General features: G+C 38.7%; 1 protein-coding gene across 1 annotated transcript in view; it reads left to right on the forward strand.

Annotated features, from left to right (window-relative positions):
- The window catches only part of AKAP6 (A kinase (PRKA) anchor protein 6), a gene marked incomplete at its 5' end in the record, with an annotated part of 135,099 nt that overhangs the window by 112,488 nt on the left and 1,329 nt on the right, over positions 1-21,282 (forward strand). Inside the window, 2 exons of the mRNA XM_008589697.1 lie at positions 12,372-13,585; positions 13,688-15,862. Coding sequence (XP_008587919.1) covers positions 12,372-13,585; positions 13,688-15,821 — 3,348 coding nt within the window. The remainder of the gene's footprint in view (positions 1-12,371; positions 13,586-13,687; positions 15,863-21,282) is intronic.

The following is a 21,282-nucleotide window of genomic DNA, read 5'->3' on the forward strand; positions in this document are numbered from 1 at the left end:
ATGAGAAAAGGAGTTACAGCAATAAATATCCAGAGAGATGTCCCGTCTTCCCTAGGACATTTATATCTAGCTGAGGTCAGCAAAGGTCAACTGATTTGCAGCAATTTGCACATGCAGTAATGAAAAGAGAAGACACATAAGCTGAGGACTCTTGGCAAGTCCTGTCCACTGGATGGTGTTTCCTGAAGGAGCTTTAATGGGTCTGTGCTGCCTACTCAACCTCCTGAACCAAGGACCTTATTCTCAATTAAAGAACTCAGTGTTCAGCTGAAATTATCAAGGGTAGAGAAAGGGCTAGATAGGAATTCAGGTGTCTTTGTATTTTAAAGGTTGTTCTTGTAAGATCACTAACCCACCTCATCCAAACTGATGCACATTAAAATTGTTTTAACTTATAAAAGCAGTGAATATTAGGAGATCCAAAATAACCCATACATTTTTGCTCCTTTGTTTTCTTGTTTTACAGTCCGAGAGAACCCACTTCAAATATGGAAGGAAGTCCAATTTTCAAAAAAGCAATTCCTCCAGTTTTTTTTTTTTTTTCTTTCTGAGCAGCACTCATACAGTAGCAGTGGTAAAATAAACATCGATGTGTTGGATTTTGTTTCTCTTTATCTATATGACATTTGTGTTATCACCGTAGCTCTAATCCATATTCAGGTCTTCATGTTTGGTGTGCAGTAATATGTAAATTATCTCGCCAGCTGCATGGAGCAGTGTTTGTTTATTCTATTTCTTTTGGCACTGCACAGAACTGAATTTCTGCCAAAATGGGGCTGCTTTGGGGAGCACTAATGCTCCAGGAGGAAGTTTTGAAAGGAAACGCACATCATAAGTCTTCACTTTGTGAAGCAGCAAAATCAAAACAAACTTTCTGTTTACTAAAATATCGGTATTATGAATGTAAAATAATGTGTTTGTTAAAATATAATGAGCATGCTGCCCGTCTCTATGATGCTCAGTGTACTTGGGCTTTGGAAATTAGGACACAATGCTGAGAAAGCTGGTGCATTTTTATTCTTGGAAAGAAAGTAGGTGAAATGAAGCAGACAGAGATAACATCTAGAAGTTTAAGGGGGAAAGAAATATTTTAACATGCATATTAATCTCTGGAAACACATGGCATTTACATGCATTTAAATGTGGACAGCTGTGGCGTTTAAGTGTTAAAAAATTTCATTAATGATGCATAGAGCTATCTACTTCTGTTGGCAGGCCTTTCAGTCTTCAATCTGACACTTCCTTTTTTATCCAGCAAGCTAATTTCCCCTCTTTTGTGAGGAGTAACTGTTTTCACACTACTGCTTACCCAGCAAGCCTTCTTATTGTTTCATGGTTAATTATCTTCTCCAGCTTCACCTTCCCCAGCAAAGGGAGCAGGACTATTCCTCCCCAGCACTAATGAAAGCTGGGTTTTATGGTTACACTGTGTAAATAAACGCAAGGTCTGATCAGGCAACATAATAAGTGAGTTCCTAAAGTTTATGGAGTCACAGATCATCTAGTGGCTTTACTAAATAATGAAGGAAATTTATTAATTTGTTGCGGGGGGGGGGGACTGACTTTAATTTTGGAGAAAAAATATAAAGCTTTTGTCAGCTTAGTATGGAAACTATCTGCAGGTAAACATAAGGGATCTCTATTCAAATGTTCCTCATGTTCCTTAATAGCAGTGATGACACTTGCCAGGAGAACGTCTTTTGCAGAGTAGGCCTTTGAAAAATATTGTTGATTTGGTAAGAGGTGGAGGTCATCTGGCCTTATATTTCCCTGATTACTTGCTATTTATTAAGAGAAAAAAGCAACCAAGGTTTATGTAGTGCAAAGTATGCTACACTCTGCACAGAATGTGAGCAAAGCAGAGATATCAGTCACAAATGCTACCACTGTCAAGTGCCTGGAGTAGTAAATTCAGCAAGTATGGTTCAGGTAATTAGCTCCACTGGCTGGTGAGTGTCTTGCTTCTCTGTGCTATAATAAATTCAGCATATTCTCTTAGTTGCCAGTTTAAAGACCCATATCCAAAGAGTTTAGGGCTTGTAGTTATTTTTGGTTATTTATTTATTTATTTATTTATTTTTGCTTTGCAAAAGGATTTTAGGGGATTAAAGTGACCCTAAGTCCCTGATATTGCTTTTTTATTTTAATTTACAAAATGAATTCACATTTTGAGATCACTTTTCTCTAGATTAAAATTTACATTTCTTTGATTTGGTAATCTTTGATTTGGGTTGCAGTTTGAATTAAGGTCCTGACATTTAAAACTCTCAAGAGCTTCTGTTGAAAGCCATGGACCAGACAGAGCTTCGATTCCAGTCAAAATTGAGTTTTTAAATTTAATTGGATCTCAGGATCCTTTTTCCTTTGAGATCTCAAAAAAAACCATCTCCCAGGGATTCTACATTTTTAACATGTCTAAGAACTCTAGAGTAGGACTCAGAAGTATAAAATCTTGTGGAAACTTACTTCAGTGATGTTTATTACTTTCTAGGAAAAGTCATCCTGAAATTTCAAGCAACCTTTCCAGCATCGAGTGTAACCTGTAAACTCTCTAGTCGTTTTTATGGAGGGAACACTGACAGCTCAAGAAGGTGTTCTAGCAATTCTGAGTCTTTTAGTCCCCCCTAAGTCTAAAAGCAGTTATCTTTATGAGAGGCTATTAAAGCAAAGATATAAATCATATGATATAAAATCAGATGTAGAAACAATGGTTAAACCATCTTAAGAAAACAAATCATTGCTTACCTGCCTATTCATCAGCCTATACTTGGGCCAATCAGATGGTAAATATGAGAAAAGCAAGACACGTTTGTTTGACTGGCGTAGATAAAATGGAAAAGTGACTATGAAATGTGTGCCATTATTGGTCATTCTGAATTTTCTAGCCTAGGTTGGCCAACATTTCATTCTTACTTTTTTCTCTGAATGATGAGTTGTAATTACAGTCTTAGAATTAAAAAACGACAATAAAAACCATACCCTATTTTTCTGATGGGGCAAACAATTAAGAACAGTAATGACACCATGTTGGTTCCTGGTGAGCACCCTTACTGAAATGAAGAGACACAGATTCTCTCAGTGAATACATGCAGTGCAGAGGGCACACGGAGCCTGACCATGGGTGAATTCTGTTTTCTGGTGTGTGGCTTTTCAGGCAGACCTTGGCACATTGGCAGAGTTCTCCTTGTACCTTAGGTGATCTCAGGATCATGCCAAAAATCTGTTTCTTAAAATTCAGTCTGAAAGTTGGGACCTTAAGTCTATCTCACAGAGAAGCCATAGAAAATAAAGTTCTCTTGTTTACATGACTATTCACTGCCTCTTTACTATCAATATGCTTTGTAGGTTTTAAAAATTGTAGGTTTTTATTAATGTAAGATCATTACCATCAAGGAGGGATAGGGTGGGCTTTTCCTGAAGCAAAGTTGAAGCAAAAATTACATCCAGGGTCACAAAACTTAAGTGTTATGTCAACTCCTGATAGTTAATGGCAAACATCAAATAGCTAGAATAATGCAAGAAAAGTGGGGCCAGATGTTGTCATGAGGGGAGAAAATCGGTTATGTGACTTGGCATGTGGGTCTGCCATTGTCATCCAAGCAGATGTACTCTGTGTTGGAATGAAGACAGTGGCACCGTTTTATTGTAGGTGGCTCTTTCCAACTTGGTTGAGGTTGTTTTTCTTTTGAACTTTCTTTTATTTTAGTTCTATGTGATACTGAAGGGGTCGGAAAAAGAAATTCCTTTCATTTAAAAACCTCTTCCTAATTTTTTTCTTCAAAATTCATTAGGTACTTTCTTGAAACTCTGGGAGAAGATTCAGGGAAACACTGAATAATGACTGAGAAAAATAAACCAATTTTTTATTCAGTCTNGGTGGGCTTTTCCTGAAGCAAAGTTGAAGCAAAAATTACATCCAGGGTCACAAAACTTAAGCGTCATGTCAATTCCTGATAGTTAATGGCAAACATCAAATAGCTAGAATAATGCAAGAAAAATGGGGCCAGATGTTGTCATGAGGGGAGAAAATTGGTTATGTGACTTGGCATGTGGGTCTGCCATTGTCATCCAAGCAGATGTACTCTGTGTTGGAATGAAGACAGTGGCACCGTTTTATTGTAGGTGGCTCTTTCCAACTTCATTGAGGTTGTTTTTCTTTTGAACTTTTTTTTATTTTAGTTCTATGTGATACTGAAGGGGTTGGAAAAAGAAATTCCTTTCATTTAAAAACCTCTTCGTAATTTTTTTTTTCAAAATTCATTAGGTACTTTCTTGAAACTCTGGGGGAAGATTCAGGGAAACACTGAATAATGACTGAGAAAAATAAACCAATTTTTTATTCAGTCTGTTCTGAATATAATAAAAATCTCAGTATGTTTGCATAAAAAGCAATAATCAAGATAAAATGATTTATTTTCCAATAGAAGTAGATTCTTTTCCACTTTTACTTTTTATTTCTTTTGGTGGCTTGTACAGGGATTGAACCCTTGACTTTGGTGTTATAGCACCACACTGTAACCAACTGAGCTAACTGGCCAGCTATTTTTCTAGTTACTTTTAGTAAAATGTTCAGAGGTGGGTGGAAAAGTAACTTTTTCCTACAGTGGATGCTTAAAAAATAAGAATAATGATTTATACAAGAATTAACTGGTTGAAGCACATCTTGATGCAAGGCATTCATCCATTGCCACCTAGCTTCAGTAGTACCAAAGCTAAATTTACTACACCTAAGAGTTATTTAGAAATTATAACAATATCTAAATTCCCTTAATTTATCAGCACACATACATCGCTTCTCTATAAAGACACTGTTTCTCTACACACAACACTTCTGACAGCAAATGTATGGGGTTTTTCCACACCAAGCAACTCTCCACTCTCCAGACACCAGCTGGTTGTCCTTTGATTTAATCCAATTCTAACACTATCTACCTGGAGTTAGGGTCAGATCCCACAGGTGAAAGGGCTCAGGCCCACAGACTGCCCCCTCTTCAGACATCAATGGCACAAGTCCCTGAACTTCTGACAGATAGGCTATAAATCATCATGACCCTCTCCTCGGGTTCGATAATTTGCCAGAATAGTTCACAGAACTCAGGGAAACTTCTTACTTATGTTTACTGTCTATTATAAAGGATTTAACTCAGGAACAAGCATATGGAAGAGATGCAAGGGCCAGGTTTCCATGACTCTCCTGGTGCTCTACCCTCCCAGGACCCCCACGTGTTCAGCAACCTGGAAGTTCATCTTTTTTAAAATATTTTTTTGGCAGCTGGCCAATAAGAGGATCCAAACTCTTGACCTTGGTATTTTAATACCATGCTCTGACCAACCGAGCTAACCAGCTAGCCCTGGAAATTCATCAAATATCATTGTTCAAGAGTTTTTATACAGCTTTAATCTCCAGCCCCACCCTTCCCTTCCCAGAGGTCCTTGGGTGGAGCTGAAAGTTCCAACTCTCTCATCACTTGGTCTTTCTGGTCACCAGCCCCATCCTGAGGCTATCCAGGGGCCCCATCCTAAGTTACCTCATTAACATAAACTCTGGTGTGATCAAAAGGGGCTCGTTATGAATAACAAAACACACCGCCATCAGGAAACGCCAAGGGTTTTAGGAGCTATGTGCTAGGAACTTGGGAAAAAGACTAAATATGTTTCTTATGATACCATAGCTTCTTAATCAAAAGAGTTCTGTGAGGCAGACCCTCCACTGAAACTGACATTCCAGGAAGAAAGGGGAGAAGTGCTTATATTTTGTGTATCCCTCTTTCTCTGTGCAGTTCTTTCCTGCAACCTCACGATTGCCCTGTTTATAGAACAATAAAGTTCTTGGTGGCCTATTCTTCATACACAAAATCAAATTCAAATATATGAAATAAGATTTTGTTAAAATAGATACGTGCTTATATTTTGTGTATCCCTCTTTCTCTGTGCAGTTCTTTCCTGCAACCTCACGATTGTCCTGTTTTTAGAACAATAAAGTTCTTGGTGACCTATTCTTCATACACAAAATCAAATTCAAATATATGAAATAAGATTTTGTTAAAATAGATACAGAGTCAGGATGGACTACTGTGGCTGGGGTTGAGGAAAGAGGTGTTAGAAAGACTGAAGAGTTCCCTATCCTGTGGCCTCCATGGTGTCTCCATATCTGCTTTCCTTCCACGACTGGTGCTGGACGACAAAGAAGGGGGTGAACAGCACCTGGTAGGACCACGCTCCCAGTTTCAAGGGCAATTTTACCATGGAAGCTGGACTCCTTCGGGCTACCCCATAGCACGTACTGTACTTGTTTCCTCTGAGACCTGCCCTCTCTAAGGTTATGAATGGTTTTCTTTTTGTTTATTCAGTGGCTTTTCCTTAATTCACATAAAATTAGTCATTTTAAACTGACCAATTCAGTGGCATTTAGCATACTCACAATTTTGTGCAACTACCACCTCTACGTCCAAAAGGAAAGCCCATGCCTAGTAAGCACTTGCCCCCACTCTTCCCTCCCTGCAGCCCCTGCAGCCACCAATCTTCATGGTCCCTATGGGTTTACCTATTTTGGATGTTTCATATAAATGGAATCACACAGTACATGACTTGTTGTGTCTGGCTTCTTTCCCTGAGCATGTTTTCGAGGCCATTAGCTTTTATGACTGATAGGTGGTACCAGTTTGAAAGTCAGAGATTCTTCAGCTGGTTTTGCCACAGCACAGTTTAACCTCAGGACCTTTCCCCAGATCCCTTCAACAGTTCATGAGACCATGGGCAAGCCTTTCTTCCTCTAATTCACTTAGTAAATGTTTTTTGAGAACCTGCTCCATGCCAGGCACTGTTTTAGGTGCTGGGGCTCAGGTGGAGACAGGACAGACAAAAGCCCCTGCCCCCATGAAGCTTATTTATGGGAGGAAAACCCCTGCTTCCCATTTTTGGACTCCCTTTTGTCCCTGTTCTCTGTTGAGAACAAAGGCAGTTTTTACTATTATAAAACTTACTCTAAAACAACATCTGATCAATTTTTCATATTCAACTATTTCAGAATTATCTGTGTAGTCAAGAGTGGGAAATAGTCCATGTCAGTATTCATTTTAGTGAGATTTGTGAGATGACTTTGGATTTTACTTGTCTGTTTTGAGTTTCTGATCAGCTTTGTTATTGAAAAAGAGCATTCACTAGAACAGTTTTTGATCATTAGTGTGAGATAGACTTTCAAAGAGTTTTCTGAGCTGAGACAAGTTACTTTAACATTATTGTCAATCTGATAGATAGTGAGCAGGATTTGATTGCTCTAATGTGTCAGTTGTGATAGAATTTCACAGACAATGGACCTGCTTTTCAAACAAAGATTATTTTCAGGAAATAGAAAGTCCTTGAGCTATGGTATGGGCCTGGCTGAGGACTGGGCAGGTGTCTTTTCTCATTTGGTTATTCCTGCAGGATAAACCTAGCTAGGGCATGCAAAGACAAATGCATCACCCCATTTACAGTGCAGTGGGAGTGCGATGAGGGCCTGGTCAATGTTTCTTTCACTGAATCCCATGTATGTGGTTGTACTAAAGGGATTAGTCAACCAACTACCAGCTTTAATGTAAACACTGTTATGGTGAAGTACCATTCAGCCATGCTCTTCTCCCCTCACTTCCGCATGGGGAATTTATGCTGATACCTCCACTGTGTACCAGGCCCTCCCATAGGACTTCACATATATTTTCTTATTTAAAGCTCTTAAACATCTTTAAGGTAGATACAAAGATTATCTTGGATAAACAGATGAAACCAAGGAATATAGAAGTAAAATAACTTGTCCCAGATCACACAGTACAACATGTGGGAGGAGGGTTCCAGATTTCAAACCCAGATTTGTTTGAGTTCCTGCCCCCCTTCCCCAAATGGCTGATGAACAGTGAACCTTCTTTTCTTGTTCTATTTCTATTTTCTTCCGTATTTTTTCTTGCTAACTCTGAATCCATTCTCTGCTCAACAAGAGGCAGAGTATTACAAACTCAGAGTTCTCTTAAAAGCTATCTTTCCATTTTGTGAGGACTAGTTCTTCGTTATTGTTATTGACATTGTGTTTGTTTTTATAAAATTTCTATCTAAGTCTAATTTAGGAAAATATATATATGCATCTAATGCTCAGACACTTTGGTTAGGTTTAGGACTGAGGCTAGGAAAAATATTGCACACACACAAAAAATAGAGTGAATATATGAATGTTGGAATTTCCTCTTGTTTAAATTGATTTCCCCACCCTGATCTATATATTATCTCCTCCTCCTCCCCATCATCCCTTCAAACCTCCATGTGTTCTACTTTTAATCCAAGGGTAAAAACATTCATCTTTATTCAATTACTGTTAATGCTATTTATGCTTTTGTTTTTATTTATTTTGTATGTTTTTGTTGTATTCTACTTTTCTACAGATCATCTCTCCTCCCAGGTTTTTGCATGTGGCGCTGCTCAACTCATTCTTGGATCTAGAAATAAATGGGGGAAACATTGCAAGATCTCCTAATGGTTTTGCTCATTCTGAGCACTAGAAGTTTGACTGCAACATTTCAGTTCATCCTAGTCTTTTTGAGATTTTTTAGAAAGTCTTTCAAAAGATGCAACTTTTTAAAGGAAATTAAAGGAATCCAGAGGCAGCTATATCAGATCTCTATTAGGTTGTCATTTTGTGAATGTCATTTTCCTTCATCTCCACTCTTTAGCTGATAATGTGTTTCTCATCTTTTATAAACACCCACCATTTAACCTAAAATTTTAAGAAAATCCTGGAAATGCAATGCTGAGTTAGGTCCATGCAAGTATATAGGATGTCAATTCAGACATGTGTTGCTGGCTGCCATTGGAATCTTGGTTCTTTCATCATCATCATCATCATCATTTCTCCAGCCACTTTTAGATATTTTCTCTGCATATATTATGCTAATATAAATAACCTGTTTCCAAGAATAGAGATAATAACATACACTAGCAGAAATTAATTCCATTTGTTCCTTGAGCAGATCGGTACAGGTATGTGTGTGTATAGTTGTTTATATAGCACCCTTGGTTTAAGCAAAAATTCTGTACCTATGAAGCAAGTTTATGAATGAAAGACCCTTGCATGAATTAATTTAATTCAGAATTATTTCTGGAATTGCTGGATCTCAATTGGAATCTCATTTACTACTCACCGTCCTTTTGGTTTCAGCCATATACTCTCAGATTTTTTCTAAATTCATTTAGATTTATCACTTTATTAAAGACAGGAACGTTTGTGTTCCTCTTTTTAAAAGTACCAAACAATTCCTCTAGGAAAACAACAAAGGCCTAATTAGCTTGAATGTTATTGCCTGTGTTGGGCTCTCATCGAAGAGAGTATTCAACCAAATATTTTCCCATCAGTTCCATCAATATATATGCATATCTCTTTTTTAAAGGCAACTTTTTTAGTTATATAAATATTCTAACATCTTTTCTCTTGGAAACTTTGTTAGCTTGAGTGTTATTGCCTGTGTTGGGCTCTCATCGAAGAGAGTATTCAACCAAATATTTTCCCATCAGTTCCATCAATATATATGCATATCTTTTTTTTAAAGGCAACTTTTTTAGTTATATAAATATTCTAACATCTTTTCTCTTGGAAACTTTTCCCACTTTCTTGCCCCAGGGGTATGTTTTATGGTTGAGGTTAAATACTGAGGAAATGAAGATTTTATTGAAAATATTGACAGAATTTAATCCACAACAGGAAGGGAAGGAGTGAGAGCAGAATGAGAAGCACTTCTTAAATACGAAAAAAATGAAAGTCTAAAGTAAATGATTTTTCTAATGGATCCTGTCAGATATTTCCTGGAATTGGCATAAAACATTTTTCAGAAACCATAATAAATTTAAGAGGTTTATAGGAGGAGAGAGTTAAGAAAAGGAAAATATTACATCCAAAAGTTTAGTATTTTTCTTTGGAAATTTTTCACTCCAGCTATTTTATTGAGCAAAGGATTTGTTCCTTTAGGTGCTACTGTAAGTTTTATACTCTCTCGGTTTGAGTTGGTAAAGCCATAAAGGCAAAATTTGGTCAGAAAATGACTGTGTTGTGGAAGACAAGTCTGAGTTGCAGGCGTCAATTGGTCTTAACTGCAGGCACATCCAGATAACACAATTCCTGCGTCTCCATGTGAGCCCCTAAGTTTGGGACCCTCACAGAAGATCTGTGTTGCTAAATGTAAAAGCCAACCAGAGAGTTACAAAGAGAGCTCCTTTGAAAGACTAGTTCAATTATTTATTAGCACTCAGAGTACAATGTCAGCCAAGATAGTATTTGAAATTAATATACTATTTGATTAGACTGATTGATTGTTCCTTCAGCTGAAGATTTTAACATTCATTAGCCGTACTAACTGGTCATTAGTACTTCCTTTATCAGCAAGCAAAGAATAAACAGAAATTCTAATAAAAATTCATCACAGGGAATGTACTCCATACCTAAGCAACTGTGATGACTGCCAGGTACTAGATTAACTGCTGTAACATTGGCAGCAGGAAAGATTTCTGTTAGAAAATTTAAAAATATCCCTTAATTAATATTTACTTTGTAACTGGTCTCTTTTAAACTTGAGTAGGCTACACAGATAATCTCTTACATATCCAGTATGATGAAGCGCTAACGGGTATTTTATACTGAATGTGTTTGTGTGGTATCCTTGAACTATTAGTTTCAGGAAGGATGAGGTCTTGTTAGGAAAGTTCTACTAATGTGCTGCAGGTGAAGCTTTTCCCCACTAACAATGAATTAAAGCATTGTGGCGTGTTTTGCAACCAGACAGTCAAGATATTCTGACGTGTAATGCAAACATGCTGACCTGTCATACTGTGTGACACGTCTCTCTACCTACCATGTCATGAAGCCTTTGTGGTTTTAATAGCAAATTGGAAGGAATGGTGAGAAAAGAGAATAAGGTGGACATGGGGATCCTTTATGAATCGTCTCAAGGCCACTTGAACAATTCTACATACGTTAAAAATTACAGTGACCTAATACCAACTGCCTCCTCAACACTTCACAAGCATTAGCTCATTTAATACTCAGAATGCTCTTGAAAGACAGACAGTGCAATCCCATCTTATAGGTGACGAGACGTGCTCAGCAAGGATAAACAACTTGCCTAAGGTCACGCAGCCGGTAAGCAGCAAAGTCAGGCCTTCAACCAGTCTGCTGGTTCTAGAGCCACACTCATCCTCCTGGCTACCCTGAATAAGCATATGCTGAACTGCTAAGTTCTGTTTGTGTTTCTGTCTGTGGAAGAGGCTGTCAGGGCCTGCAGTACACATATCACCTTTCTTGGATCTAGCATAAATCCAGACAGCTGGACAGCAAGTAAGGATGGTGAAGGAATCTGGACATAGCCCAGGAGCCCATCCCACTACAGCATCCCAGAATGTGTCAAGCTGTACCTAAACAGGGGTAAAACCAGGAAGTCCCAGGAAAGCTCAGGGGTCCCAAGTGGGCAGGCAGAGAGCAGCATGAGGGATTGTGGGCTACTTCATCCTTGAGAGCCAGGAAAGTCTTCAGATAGTTATTATTCTGGGGCCAGAGGTGGGCTGGAGGGGGAGGTTCCTGTCTGTAATACATAGGGGCAGGACTGACAGTAATGAGACACAGTAACAAGGATCAAAGTGAAATCTCTGTCTGAGAGCAGCTGGAGTAGAGGGGACTGCGAGAGCCATGGTTAAAGAAGTGCCCTGGAGCACTCAGCCCAGGAAGGTGGAGGAGACCAGTCACGTGTTGACCGTCTAGAGTCTCACTGGGAGCGGGGCCAAGTTCTGAAGAGGCAGGCCCTAAAAAGGAAGGCAGAGGAAGGGGACACCATCAAGAGCCTCTAGTCATGGATGGCTCATGTGGTGGCTACAACTCCATTCCAAGTCCCCAGACAAGAGGGAGTTGGCCGTGTGTGGCTGCAGATAGTAGTACTCCACTGCAGGCTACTGGACCACAACAGTGTCAGGGTGAGTGTACCTTAAGAGATGTCAGAGGCCATACTCTTTTACCTTCATCTAACTGACAGTTTTATCTTCACCCAATCCAAGATTTAAAATGTAGAAGAATCAATAGGAAATGGTTAATTTCATAAATTACAATTTGACTGTAATAATCTTACATTTTAATCTATGTTATTGCCTTCAGTGACAAATTGCTATTGATAGAAAAGCCCATTTCAATAATTTTTGAATGTTATTACAAAGAGGAATAGAGTTGATAATTATGCTGTATCTTTCAAATCCATGCTTGGAGCAGTTTTCTTTCCTGACTTTTTTCAGAAGATTTTGAATGAATGAAATTTTCATGCTTGTGTTCCCTAATTCTTTTCTTTTCTTTTTTTTTTCCTTCTCCTACACAGGAGACTTTGAATGTGATTGATCCTTGCTTGATGGACTTAAATGGGATGAGTGAGGATGCCCTGGAATGGGATGAAACAGATATAAGTAATAAGCTAATTAGTTTGAATGAAGAATCAAATGATCTTGATCAAGAACCCCAACCTGGAATGCCTTCCTTGAAACTTGAACAGACAAGTGGTGAGGACCCTGGTTATGAAGAGGAGGCAGGTGACCAGGGGGGATCTCGGTATGCCTCAAATACTCCTGCCCCCTCCAGTCCACACATTTACCAAGTGTATACCCTCCACAATGTTGAACTCTATGAGGACAACCACATGCCATTTCTGAAAAACAGTCCAAAGTTCACTGGCATGACACAGCCTAATGTTTTAACTAAGAGTCTCAGTAAAGACTCTTCATTTTCATCTACCAAATCTTTGCCAGATCTTCTAGGGAGTTCTAATTTGGTGAAGCCCTGCCAATGCCACGGAGGAGACATGAGCCACAATTCAGGTAGCGAGAGTGGAATCGTCAGTGAAGGAGACACTGAAACCACTAACAACTCTGAAATGTGCTTGCTCAGTGCGGTGGATGGGTCCCCAAGTAACCTTGAGACTGAACATCTGGATCCACAAATGGGAGATGCAGTTAACGTGTTAAAGCAAAAATTTAAAGATGAGGGGGAATGCATTAAGCTTCCAAATAGCTCTCAGTCATCCATTTCACCAGTGGGTTGTGTAAATGGAAAAGTTGGAGATTTAAACAGTGTTACCAAACATACTCCTGATTGTTTGGGAGAAGAATTACAAGGAAAACATGATGTGTTTACATTTTATGATTACTCATACCTCCAAGGCTCAAAACTCAAATTACCAATGATAATGAAACAGTCACAAAGTGAAAAGGCACATGTGGAAGATCCTCTGCTTCGTGGTTTTTATTTTGATAAAAAATCCTGCAAATCTAAACATCAGGCTACAGAGTTACAACCAGATGCACCTCCCCATGGAAAGATTTTGGCAAGTGCATCCCATGAAATGGATCACAATTCATATAAAAGTGGCGATATAGAAAAGACATTCACTGGCATGCAGAATGCCAAACAGCTCTCCCTTTTATCTCATAGTTCATCGATTGAGTCCCTTTCTCCAGGGGGTGACTTATTTGGATTGGGCATCTTTAAAAATGGCACTGACAGCCTCCAGCGAAGCACTTCTTTAGAAAGTTGGTTGACATCCTATAAAAGCAATGAAGGGGGTGACTTATTTGGATTGGGCATCTTTAAAAATGGTACTGACAGCCTCCAGCGAAGCACTTCTTTAGAAAGTTGGTTGACATCCTATAAAAGCAATGAAGATCTGTTTAGCTGTCACAGTTCTGGAGACATAAGCGTGAGCAGTGGCTCAGTTGGTGAGCTGAGTAAAAGGACATTAGATCTCCTGAATCGTTTGGAAAATATCCAGAGCCCCTCAGAACAAAAAATAAAGCGCAGTGTTTCTGATATCACTCTGCAAAGCAGTTCCCAAAAGATGTCCTTTACTGGCCAGATGTCACTGGACATAGCATCTTCTATCAATGAAGACTCGGCAGCATCTCTTACAGAACTGAGCAGCAGTGATGAGCTCTCTCTTTGCTCAGAGGATATTGTATTACACAAGAACAAGATCCCGGAATCGAATACATCATTCAGGAAGCGCTTGACTCGTTCGGTGGCTGATGAAAGCGATGTCAATGTCAGCATGATCGTGAATGTCTCTTGTACCTCTGCTTGCACTGATGATGAAGATGACAGCGACCTCCTCTCCAGCTCTACGCTCACCTTGACTGAAGAAGAGCTGTGCATCAAAGATGAGGATGATGACTCCAGTATTGCAACAGATGATGAAATTTATGAAGAATGCAATTTGATATCAGGGCTTGACTATATAAAGAATGAATTGCAGACCTGGATTAGGCCAAAATTCTCCCTGACAAAAGATAAGAAAAGGTGTGATCTCAGTGATGAAGGAAAGGGTAATAAAGATGTAAGTAGTAGTGAGATGACCAATCCCTCCGATACCCTGAACATTGAGACCCTTCTAAATGGTTCCATAAAACGTCACTCTGAAAATAATGGAAATGGTAAGAGTTCATCCCATATCCATGAGTTAGGGACAAAGGGTGAAAATAAGAAAAATGTTTTCAAAGTCAATAAAGATCCACATGTAGCTGACATGGAAAATGGCAATATTGAAAGTACCCAAGAAAGGCCAAAGGATAGATTGTATGAGATTTCAAAGGTATCAGAAAATTTTGGTTCAAATGGGAAGAAGATTGCAGAGAGTGAGCATTGTAAGTGTAAAGCATTTATGGATAGTTCAGATGATTCAAATATTGCTGGAAAGGAATTTGTTCCCCAAACCTTTAGACATCTTCCAAAGAAATCTCCAAATCACCACCATTTTGAAAATCAAAGTGCTGCTTCCACTCCCACTGAGAAGTCTTGCCCAGACCTAGATCTAGAAACCAGACAAGACTCTGATGTACTGCATTCTTCATCTAAGAATGTACCAAGTGTGGCTGGAAAATCTGCTGGTTGCTGCCTAGCACTTGAACAAAATGAGACAGAGGAAAATGCTTCTATCAGCAACAACATTTCCTGTTGCAAGTGTGAGCCAGACGTTTTCCATGAAAAAGATGCTGAAGATTCTTCAGTACATGACTTTGTTAAGGAAATCATTGACATGGCTTCAACAGCCCTCAAAAGTAAATCTCAACCTGAAAAAGAGGTGGCTGCTCCTACTTCATTAACTCAAATCAAGGAGAAAGTGTTGGAACATTCTCACCGGCCCATCCAGCTGAGAAAAGGGGACTTTTATTCCTATTTATCTCTCTCATCTCATGATAGTGATTGTGGGGAGGTCACCAGTTACATAGAGGAGAAGAGCAACACTCCGTTGCCACTGGACACTGCTGACTCTGGCTTAGATGACAGGGAAGATATTGAATGCTTCTTTGAGGCCTGTGTTGAGGATGACTCTGATAGAGAGGAGCCCGTGGATGAATCTGCAGTTCCTGCTGAAGCTGAAATGCCACTACAAGCAAGAGCAAGCCCATCTAAGGTCATTGATCTTTCTTTCTTAGCTGATGATGCAGACATGGTGGCCTTTTCAAGTCCTCCCCCTCAGAAAGGAACTAACGTTGTAAAGGAAGTGGATGTTTTACCCCAAACTTCCAATGGCTATGCAGAAAGCTCAGAGTTTATTCCTTTGGGGCTGGGCATTGAAAAGGAAAGTTTAGAAAAACAGGGTGTGTCTGGAATGCCAGAAGAACATAATGCTGCTTCAGCCAAATCTCAAGTTCAAGACCTCTCTTTGAAGGCACATCAGCCAAAAGACAAGGCCGCATTGCATCCCAGCTCCAAATCTTTAACCTGTGAAGAAAATCTTCTAAACCTTCATGAAGAACGACATAGAAATATGCATAGGTAGAATGTAACCCTCTCCAAGCATGAAAATCGTCTCATTGAAAGGTACGTATAATCCTCATGACATATGCAGTCGGCCCTCCTTAGCTGTGGGTTCTACATTCATGGATTTAACCAACCACATATAGAAAATATTCAGAAAGAAAATTGCATCTGTACTGAACACGTATAGACTTTTTTCTTGTCATTATTCCCTAAGCAGGACAGTATAACTATTTACAAGGCGTTTCTATTGTGTTAAGTATTATTAGTAATCTAGAGATGATTTAAAGTACACAGGAGGCTGTGCATAGGATATATGCAAATACTACACCATTTTACTTGAAGGACTTGAGCATCCTCAGATTTTGATATCCACGGGAAGTGCTGGAACCAATCCCCCTGGATACCAAGGGCCAGCTGTATATGAGTGTATTTAAAATATGAGTTTGAGTCAACAAAACTGTGGTAGGAGAAAAGACTAGTCAGAATAACTTGTCGTGGCAGATATTTACCTAAAAAAGATATTTAGGTAGAAGAAATACTCTCAACAATGAAAGCAACTCTGAAGCAAAAGGAAAAATAGCAGTGAAAATTGACATTCTTAGTGGCGTTATCTTTATTATATAACGTCAATCTGGCAAGATGTCGTGGCAGATATTTACCTAAAAAAGATATTTAGGTAGAAGAAATACTCTCAACAATGAAAGCAACTCTGAAGCAAAAGGAAAAAAAGCAGTGAAAATTGACATTCTTAGTGGCGTTATCTTTATTATATAACGTCAATCTGGCAAGAAGAATACAAAACTTGAGGATGTACTCCAACAATTTAGGACCCCAAATTCTTCCACTGAGGGAGAAAAAAGATTATCCAAATTTCAATAATAGCCCGCAATCCTAATGCACACACAGTCGCAGCGCACCCCACTTCAGTTTCCTGCACAGAGAGCTGCCCGCTCCCTTCAGTGCCTGGAGATGAACAGTGATTAGGTTAAAGGCTGCGTCTCCTGATCCGGGCCTTCCTTTTATGCTTCTGTCTAATGTAACTATCATCACATTTGCTTCCCCAGTGGAAGGCTGTGCTGTCACAGCGCCTAATCATGGCCATGTCTAAGGATTCAAACAGGAGGGGGAAGTTGACGTTAAAGAAGAGGCTCGTATTTATCCACACGCAGATTGAGAACAGGCACAGAAAGCAAATGCAGAGAGGATACATGACAAGTTAATGGCGTTTTGATAAAAACAGAACTTTTGAATTTTGCCTGAAGGTGACAGGCTGATTTCCATCAAATTTTTTAGGAAAGTCATTCCATTCTTCATATTTAATGAGACAGTTATTGATTGATAATTCTGAGACGATGATGTATCTCTAAAAGTGACACAAAGATTCTGTTATTTCCCATTTCTAAGGCCCAGTGATGAATATGCTTTTTCAATCAAGTTTAAAGAAGAAAATTTGAGCTTTCAAATGTGAGACCATATTTCACCCAAGCATGAGGTGCCTAATGCCATCACCACCCCCTACTCCAGAAGCTTAATGCTGTAACCTAAACTCGTGCTATAGGAAATGAATTACAGAAGCAATCTACCCTAATTTGTTAACTTATTCAAATAACAGTTATTATACTTAACTGTGCTAAAGATTATCTTTTTTGTGGCAGATTGTTTATTTTTTGATGAGCCTAATTACTGATTTTCTAAAAGTAATTTACATTTATTACAAATACATCTTTTAAAATGTGACAGATAAATGTTGTTCCCATAATGTATTATGAAAAAAGTTACTATTTAAAAACACATTATTTAATTTGAAAGATGAATGGCAAACATCATTATTTTTTTTCCCTCAACACCTGTGCCCTAAGCTCATTAAAATGTGTGATTCTGTGTAGAGCTGCTAGAAATGGGGAGTGAGGGGGGAATCTATACCATATATATACCCTAAAAATAAACTCAGCATACAAAATTGAAGAAAGGCATCCTACTTACTAATATAGCTCAACTAATTTTCTGTGTTTCAGACTCTATTTACAATTGGCTGCAAGTGAGAACAAAAGTAGGAGAGAGAGAGAGATATTTTCTGTGAAACGTGTCTACCCTATAATCACATTCCCCATCAGTATGCAGTAAAACTGACCATTAAGGGAGAGTAACTGCAATTCCATAAGCTGCTTCAAAACAAGTTCTATTAGAACCGATTGTACCGCTGGCTCTGCCAACCTCCACAGAAGGGCTGGTAGAGCCTGGCTGATTTTGTTTTCTGAAAGGAGATAAAGGCTTGAAAGCAACACCACTCTGAGCATGACATCATGTGACTGTGACCCTCAAGTCAGCAGTCGTGCTGAGGTCCGGAGCTCGAGAAGCTCTGGCACTGGAGAAGCCTCTGGAATGTACTCTCCCTTTTTTGATCCTTTGGGAATTTCTTCTCTCTCTTATATATAGAATTGAAATGAAATGTAAATGATGAGCAGCTCCATCTTTAGGCTTGGAGGAAGTGAATGTGCTGATGATCTGTGTAACCCTCATATTTTACCAGAAGGGCTGGTGGGAAACTATCAGCCAGCCGGCCTGCCAGCCAGCCTTACTTTGTTGAGCCCCCATGATGCCTGGCCCTATTTCAGGCAAAGGGAGAGGCAGCCAGATTTTATTTCTGCAGAACTCACATCGCCCCCAAGTGACTTATCAGCCTAGAGCCTTCTAAATAGCCATATTTAGTGGTACTATTTAGGTTTTTTTTCAGTATCATGTGGACAAAACATCAGGGTGTCTAAATTTTTCTCCAGTTGTTAACATTGGGTACCTGGGTGTAAATATTCACGTATTGTTCAAGTACTGCCAACCAGGACAAGTTATTTAATCTCAAAATGTTGACATACCTTCAGTATTTAATGTCAAGAACATGTAGTAAAATTATTTGGTAAATATGAGGTTTCATGGCTATAAGAGCTTAATTGTTGTTGTTCTTCCTACAGGATTCAAAAAAGCAAAAGAAAATGCTTTTTAAAGCCATTTGAAAACCATCAGTTGGGTACTCTTTGTATCAGCATAAAATTACCAAAATCAGTTTGCTAGGTTTTTTGTTTTTGTTTTTCAGAAATAAGTTCTCAGATGATGAAATGAGTATAATACCACCCAGAAGCCGTATAACTTAGAATAGCAGATACAGTCTGCAACAAAAGGTTTTTTCAAAATGTTTTGAAAAGGTTTTTTATTTACTGTGCTGTAAGTAAAAATGCACTGAAGCTGAGAAGTTTTAACATAATCTAACAGTATGCATTTGCACTGATTTCTAGACACACTGCTGTGCTTTTCACCATTTTCATTTATGTATCGTGTTTCTACAAAAATAGAGAGGTCAGTTACAGCAAATCACATCAAAGGAAAGGTAACTGGATAGATCCAGATCTTTCTGCCTAATTTGGAGGAAGCACATAATGTATGTCTGGAGTGTCTCCTAGGACCTGCCTAAGAGATGTACTTTGCACTAATCTTTTTGCTGTATTCTGACAGTTATTTCTTCATAATCCTCATTATAAGCCTCTGATCTTTGGTGAATGGTTTAACCCTAAACTTCAATCTGGATAAATCCTGTGGTATAAAATTTTAACTCATCACATGCAAACATTGTGTACTTTTTTTTTTCCTTTTGGTTTGCTCTGGTGGTTTGGGATTTTGGGGTGTGTGTGTGTGTGTGTGTGTGTGTGTGTGTGTGTGTGTTAGGGCATGGGGTTGGGAGTTGTATTTACTTACAATGCACATATTTTCTTTAAAACTTTTTAGCTTCTTTGCCTTTCCAACTTTATTGGTCTGTAAAAGTGATAGTTGGTGGCCTGTAGGTTTTAGATTTTAGGGCATCACTTGTATTAATGCGTGCTCAAGTATACATATATACAGTTAAAAGTGCTGCTGCTCAGTTTTTACCAACTAAGGAAGCTGTAAGAACAAACATTCCTCAGGTATGCAACACAAATTTTCATTCTGTTAATTGGATTGACACTAAGTGTTTGATATTTCCCAAAGCTGGCCAAACAGATTTAAGAAACTAGCTTTGGTGATTATGTATTAATTTTTCACTAGACAATACAGGTATAATCTCATCAAATTTACCTTTAAAATCACTTTAATAAATTAAAATTTTGCTGAATGTGAAGTGTTTTTTAATTATCCAGCACTTCTGAATAACTAGCCCTGCCATGCTAAATAACAAAAGATTTTATTGGACATTCACACACACACATACACCCAGATCTGGGCCTTGGCCAATTTAGCTTGACCATTTCCAAGTGGGCCAAGTTGAAAGAATTGATTATCCAGAGAGAATTTAAATGCCAGCATTTAGTAAGACCAGATTCGCCTCACCTAAGGATTCCCTACTCAGTGGCCAGATTTCAAATGAGTCATGTCCTCAGCACTTGAACAATGTACCACGCTTTCTTGTGTCACTGCCCTGTTTTACTGTACCAAATTTTGTCCCATCTGTTCCTGCCAGTCTCCCCCTGTTCTTTAACTTTCCTGCTCTCCCCAATTTCCTGTGGCTCCAGACAAACCACTTTTTGTTAAAGTTTTTCTGGCTCTTATACAAGTTGCATGATTGTAGAAAAAGAGAGGGCAAGATAGGGAGAATGAGAATATTTTGTTCTGGAAGAGCAACAAAAAACCTGTTATCAGACATGAGAACTCCGTTTAAAACCAGACAAGCAAAAGCTTGCTTCATTGGAGAGCTGGTCAGAGGATCTAAAATAATTGCGTCCTGCTTTGCCTAAACCTGGAATTTAGGTGTTCCTCACATTTGACCAGTTGCTTTCAGCCATTTAGAGATAGGCAGAACAGATTGAGTTTGGAACAAATTTGTATCTGAAACATCAGATGTACAAAAATAATTGAATCAGTCTCATTACCACAATGCTGTCTGTAGCTTAAATGAAATGTGTTAGTATTTAAGTTAGAAGCCCCAGTTATATCCTTTTATAGGTAAGGGGCTGAAACCTTTAGGATTATCACAATGTTATGAATATTTCACCAACATAAAACAGTGGAATTGTTCAACATCACACATAAAGTCATGGAAGGAAGGGTTAAAGCTGAGAGGCCAGGTTCCCTGTTTTTAAATCATTGCTCACACTTTGCTGCATCACCGGGCATCAGCAGCCTCACATTTTCATGTTGTTTCGAAGCTATCGTGAGTGTTCAAAACTGAGTTTGCAGAAAAAAGAGTGGATGAGATCCAAAGAAAAGGTCAAACTTGATTTTTCCTGTTTTCTTTGAAACCATGTCTTTTTAAAAAGATCAATGTATTTTTCTCATCTATACCAAAATGTTTTTTGTCAGTATTGTGAACCTTGGCCTATGAAAATCACTATAATTCATGTATCCTTTTATTTCAGAACATGAGCAGGTAGTAGCTTTTGGTGGTTCCTCAAAGGGCTTGGTTTTGCAAATAAAAAGACATCTCTGAAACCTTGTCTTTTTTTTTTTTTTTTTTGGTA

This window comes from Galeopterus variegatus, unplaced genomic scaffold, assembly GCF_000696425.1.
Source record: "Galeopterus variegatus unplaced genomic scaffold, G_variegatus-3.0.2 Scaffold5595, whole genome shotgun sequence".
Lineage (NCBI taxonomy): Eukaryota > Metazoa > Chordata > Mammalia > Dermoptera > Cynocephalidae > Galeopterus > Galeopterus variegatus.